The sequence below is a fragment of the Hipposideros armiger genome, unplaced genomic scaffold (genome assembly GCF_001890085.2).
Source record: "Hipposideros armiger isolate ML-2016 unplaced genomic scaffold, ASM189008v1 scaffold_54, whole genome shotgun sequence".
Lineage (NCBI taxonomy): Eukaryota > Metazoa > Chordata > Mammalia > Chiroptera > Hipposideridae > Hipposideros > Hipposideros armiger.
Window position 1 is genome coordinate 4,167,919 of NW_017731404.1, and position 5,724 is coordinate 4,173,642.

The 5,724-nt window shown below is 42.7% G+C and overlaps 1 protein-coding gene and 1 long non-coding RNA gene across 2 annotated transcripts in view; both read right to left on the reverse strand.

The window, feature by feature from the left end:
* Positions 1 to 804: 804 nt before the first annotated feature.
* On the reverse strand, positions 805 to 4,704 carry LOC109381869 (uncharacterized). The gene is made up of 2 exons (XR_002123833.1): positions 4,195 to 4,704; positions 805 to 2,572 (listed from the first exon to the last, which is right to left on the reverse strand). It is a non-coding gene; the product is annotated as an uncharacterized LOC109381869 (long non-coding RNA).
* An 894-nt stretch (positions 4,705 to 5,598) lies between these two features.
* The window catches only part of ZNF217 (zinc finger protein 217), a 33,134-nt gene continuing 33,008 nt past the window's right edge, over positions 5,599 to 5,724 (reverse strand). The window contains exon 7 of the mRNA XM_019640923.1: positions 5,599 to 5,668. Within this exon, the coding sequence (XP_019496468.1) occupies positions 5,599 to 5,668 (70 nt within the window). The remainder of the gene's footprint in view (positions 5,669 to 5,724) is intronic.

Sequence of the window (5,724 nt, forward strand, 5' to 3'; positions counted from 1 at the left end):
GGCTTAAGAAACCTTAAGAAACCTGAAACTAAGGGCGTTTTGTTTGCATCCTGATTGCAATTTATCAACTGTCAGAAGACACTTGAGACAACCAGGGAATGCAGACATGGATGCTGGTTAGGAGAAATCCCTGTGCGTTTATTAGCTAGGTGTGATCATCAAAAGCCCTTACCGGTCAAAAGTATATACTCAAGTATTTTAGCGATGAAATTAAATCGTGTCTGAGATTTGCTTTAAAAAATACTCGGGGGAGTTGCAAAAGGATACAAAATGTTGCTGACAAGGAGAACGGTAGTCATTTTACTAATCTCTCTACTAACTCTGCATGTTTAAAACTGCATTTATAAAAAGTTAAATAAAAGAAAATCAGAAACAGACACAATAAAGACACAAATCCAAGAATGCAAAACACCAAATCTATATTTACATCCACATATAATAACATAACTTTAAGCTGAAATATATCATAAATAAAACAAGTAATGTCTACTGTTTGACAACTTATCAACAATTAAAATAAATCAAACTGGAATGAAATAAATACATAAACAAAAATCCAACAGATTGTACCTCTATTATATGTACTGTTGTCTCAAAGAAAAAAAAACATACAAAACCAGTAGTATCCCAATAGTTAATACTGATGGACAAAAAAAAACCAAAAACATATTTTGGAGTACAAGGGCTGTGGAAAAAAACTGGTATTTTTATGCATTCAGAAATCTGGTAAGAAAGGAAAACTATGAAAGCCCCCCCAAATTTCAGCATAACATGAACTGACTTGTTTTCAAATAGATTTGGTGATTTTTTTTTTTAATACAGTTTTAAATCTCAGTTGTCTATTATCACATATCCCCATTTCAGATTTACATTTACAGTCAGGAGCAAGCTTTCTGTAACACTCATTGCATTAGGCAACGATCAAGTCAATCATCTCGCAAATGTGTTAATCTTCAAAAATACGCTATAAAAGTGCAAAACTATGAAAACAAAAATCTAGGTTATGTACATATGGCTCAGCTTGTGAACAGGAAAAACGGTTAATAGTGTACACTTTCCTGATACAAAGCACTTCATTGCAATGCCAGCAGACTGCCCTCAGATTAGGCCATCCCCCGCTTCCGCAGGAGTTAAGACGTGTTGATCAAGTACGCTTCGTGTTGCATAATGTAACAAAACAACACAAAAATCATAGGATTCTTTTAGGACTTAACCCTTGCTCTAATGGAGAAGGGCAGGACAAGGAAAATTAACAGTGCAAATTTACTTTTGGAAGTTTTCTTAATAAAATATTTTGTGGTTACTAAACCCAGGGACTGTTGAAGACACTCAGCCATTACAGCAAATTGAGGAAATAAAACTTTAAAACACCCACTAAGCCAACTGGGGGGGGGCTCGCCTCTCTTTAAAAACCAAATTGCGTATGTGCTGAGAAAATGCTTCAAAACAGCCAAAAACAAGACAGCTGAGGTCTAGAAACAGTACCTCTTCCCCGAGTCCCAGGAGGCTCAGCCAGCAGCTCCCTCCTCAGAATCAATGCATCTGGAATTCACTCGAACGTGTCCAGCTTAACTCAAATGCAGACACACCAGGACTCCAAATACAAAACTAAAATTTACCCCCAAACTTTCATTTTCCTTTAAAACTGCTTCCAACATATGTTAATTCACATGTATCATGGTGAGTTATGCTTTTTACCTACTAATTTAGGCGAACGCCCAAAACATTGAATTTTCCTACAAAAATGATTAATTTGATAGAAAACTAACTTAAGGAACTCCACATACAGTTTGGTATGTTTCCTGGAAACTTGGCTGCGCTACTGAGGAAATGCTTCCCTGCAGACACATGCACTTAAAAATCCTATGACCACCCCACCCCCTCAGGAAAGGACGGTGGCTCTATGTGGCCCCTTCCTCAGCTGACATGCTGAGATTTCCAACAAAAGGGGCACCTTGTTCCGAATGTCTGACCTCAATATATGCAGCACGTACAGAGGGTCACTGCTTTCATTGACGATTTTAAGACATGAGGCTGTGGACAATTTCACATAATACAAATCATTGAGAAAATTTTTTTTAAAAACATATTTTAAATGAAAAGCACAAAAAAGCAGAAATAGCTCAAAATGATGAGCTATATTACAGAAAAAGAGTACACATAGTATTAAACAAGCAGGTTTACAACTTATATATATTTACAGATTTTTACCTGAGGTGCAAGCATTATATACTTTCTCCCCACCCCACCCCCCAACCCAAATGATTTCTTTTCAGCAGCGCTCAAGTATGCAAAAAACTCCATTCTTATTTGGTCAATTCTAAAAAAAAATATTATTCGGGGACAAAATAGAGATTTCCCATCTCTATTTGTGTACAACCCAACTGTTCCAACTATAGTTTTTTATTGCTATTTGGTACAAAAGTTACCAGAACAACTTTACAAAACTGTAGTGTGTTCCTTGTATATTGTATGCACAGTACAATCACAGCTTATTTCAGTAGCTTTCACGGTTTGCTTTCTCAAAGGATGAACTAACAATTTCATGGAGAGTACACACATCCATCAAGACCTACAGGGGAAAAAGGGTTAAAAAGTGATTAAGATAAAACTGAACATAGTTTAGAAAAACCTTTTTATTAAAAAAAGTATAATAAATAAAACTGAAGAAACTTAGAAAGGCAGTGGGCTCCACGTAAGCTTGAATTCTGCAGCTATTAGGAGACTAGGTAAACAGATAATGCTGCAGCTACCTAATATATACTTAACCGTGATTTCACAAAGGTGATGTAACCAAGCATCAGAATGGGTATCAGTTACACTAAGTCTGGCAAAGCCATTGCCGCCTACAAGAAACTCTGCAAGTTTATACCTTATGAAGGAAAATGTATGGCATGGACCAGGAATAATTAACAAATGACGTAGAATAACCTCCCTTCATGAGGAGGGTGCATAAAACATGTATAACGTTATTTGTTCAGCCAACGTCTATCAAGTTATCAGCGGTACTCCCAGCAACGGGCTGGACCTTGATGACGGGATCACCTCCAAGCTCAGCTAGTGCTGAGTGGGCCACACAGGTAAGACGGGCGGAGGTGGGTACGAACGTGCACGGGGAATACAAGGGGGGCCCCAGCTCCCGGCCCACATTTGCAGAAATGATATGTGAGCTGGTCCTGGAGTATCAGAGTTGTTTGACAAAGATGGTGCAGAGGGATGCTCTGTGCAGAGGGACCCGCAGGCAGGGACGCCAGGGGCTGCAGAAAGGCCAGGGCTGGACAGACGGAGCAGGCGGCACCTGCTGTTGCTGGCCTGTGGTAATGTACAGCACAACAACCTGATGCTGAGGTCTGCTCCTGACAGTCATGTGCAGCTACGGGGGGTCCTCCAGTAACTCTCACAGGCACAGCACACCCTCTGCCCACGCCTGGGGGGAGCTAAACTAACACGCAGACCACGCTGAGAACACTCACGTCTCGGGTGGTCCGATCCATGTGCCACGGGAACCAAAAAGTCAAAATAAACCTTCTCCTTGCTCCTGTCCTAATCCCTTCCCCCAACAGATGAGAACTGTCAACAGCTTTGAGCGAGCTTTGAAGAAAGAACTGGGGGGGTGGGGGGTGGGAGGCACAGGCTTGGGGCCTGCAGCCCTAGGGCAGAGACCAAGCAGAGTGGGGCATTGGCAGGTGACGTACCCCAAGTTTCAGTCTCCTCATCTGTGAAGTGTGTACAGGACATCCCCACCTGGGGGTCAAAAAACTTTTTCGGTAAAAGGGCCAAACAGTAAGTATTTTCAGCGTCACAGGCCATGGGGTCCCTGCAATAACTACCCAACTCTGCAGTGGTAGCAAGGAAGCAGCCATAGACAGAGGGGAACGAATGGGCATGGCCAGGTGCCAGTAAAACTTTACTGACAAAAACAAGCAGAGAACAAGCAGTTTGCTAATGCCTGACCCACGCCTACCCCCGCTAGGAGGATGAAATGAGGCCATGTTCCTAAACCCTTCAAGGCTTGGCACAAAAGAAATGCTCAGTAGCTTCCAGTTGCTGTTTCCCTGTTTCTATCCTGAGCACTCTAAGTTTTAAAATACCTCTAAAAAAAAAAAAAATCACAATGAAAATTAAAAGCAATTCTACTTTACACCGGATAAACTAGATGGTTTACTTTCAATTAAATACATTATGAATGCTCACCTTTCTTCCCCAAAATAGGAAATCAAGTTTTTTTGTCATTTGGTCGATAATGTGTATGCCCAATAAAATTCTCATAGTTTCTCTTTTGCAGCATGTTGCTAGACAAGTGTTGATATGACACAGGCCTTTTTCCTAAATGAAAACAAAAGTGGACAAGGGCATTCAGAGTTAAGTTCAAGCAATTAGGTGGGCTGTTAGGAGGTCAATTTTCAGCATTCCTAACTTTGATAATGTAGTCAGAATACACCCGTGACACACATGTTGTAAATAAAGTCATAGCTGCCATGTTTTTAAGTGCCAGGAAGATATTTGAATTATCTAAGTACTAGGTTGTCATTAGAAAGAATTAAAAAGCCAGAAGTAAAAGGCAGCATAATATGTTTTAAACCTACATCCATCATGAACCAAAGCTGTGTGGGTGGAAGAGGAGAAAAACCACCCATTTAAAAGAACTTGACTTGCCACACGGCCTTTTCTCATCAAGTAAAGACAAAGTTTTGAGTCATGTCCATTTTAAATGCTGACGGGGGGGGGGGGGGGGATTTTAACACTTTTAATCAAAAGGCAGCAAAAATTAGTATTTCATCACAGTTTTTATAAGTCACTGGAGTGTTGAAAGCAAGTTTTAATTTGCTATCTGTACCAGATCAACTGGCATCACGCTCTCCTTGATGGAGTATTGTCACCACACAGAATCCTTAATTTGAAATTAATACAAACTGAGAGGTTTAAAATGGGTTTGTCTCTTTGGGGGGCACAAACCAGCAAAGCTGAGATCCCACACAGGACGGTGTGATGGTTTAATCAGGTGTGCCCAGTGGCCAGGCGTCCGGGCCTCTGAGCTACCCTTTTGCATACACAGGTGTGTGCCAGACGCCTCTACGAAAGGCTGCCGTGAGGAAGCCGGGGCGTTAAAACATGCCCAAGGGGAGAACTCCAGGGTCATCTACAAGTGTGACACTACATATATGGGGAAGTAATGTCACTTTAAAATTCACTTAGGACTTCACACAGGCTAACTAGGCAGTGAAATTCTAGAGGCCCGAACAGCAAAACTGCTCAAAAGATGGTTTAACCAGCAGTTCTTACAGGTCCTATCCTTCAGGTCAAGGGTCCTGGGCACCCCCAACCCTCCCACCCCTTTGCAGCGGGGGCATGTGACAGCTGGCTGCCCGCTGAGCGAAGCTCTAGAAGATGCGCTTTCTGCTCTGAAGGGGTTCACAGCCCAGTGCGGGTGGTAAGACGTGGACAAAAGTTCCCCAAATCCCAATGGTGTGGGCTTGAGTGCCGGGCACACCATGACGGGTGAGAAGACGACAAGCCCTTGATGACGGAGGTGCGCTGGGCCTACGTGACGCCCCAGGCGCGGGCCAGACCAGCAGCTTCCCAACCTCATCATGCTTCTCACCCCACAAGGGAGGAAAACGGGCGAGGGGCGCCGCTCCGGAGTAAGGCTTTATCCCGCAGGGCTGAGCTTTGGGGGCCACAAACCGTTGCCAACCCGCAGAACGTCTCACCGCCCGCCCGCCC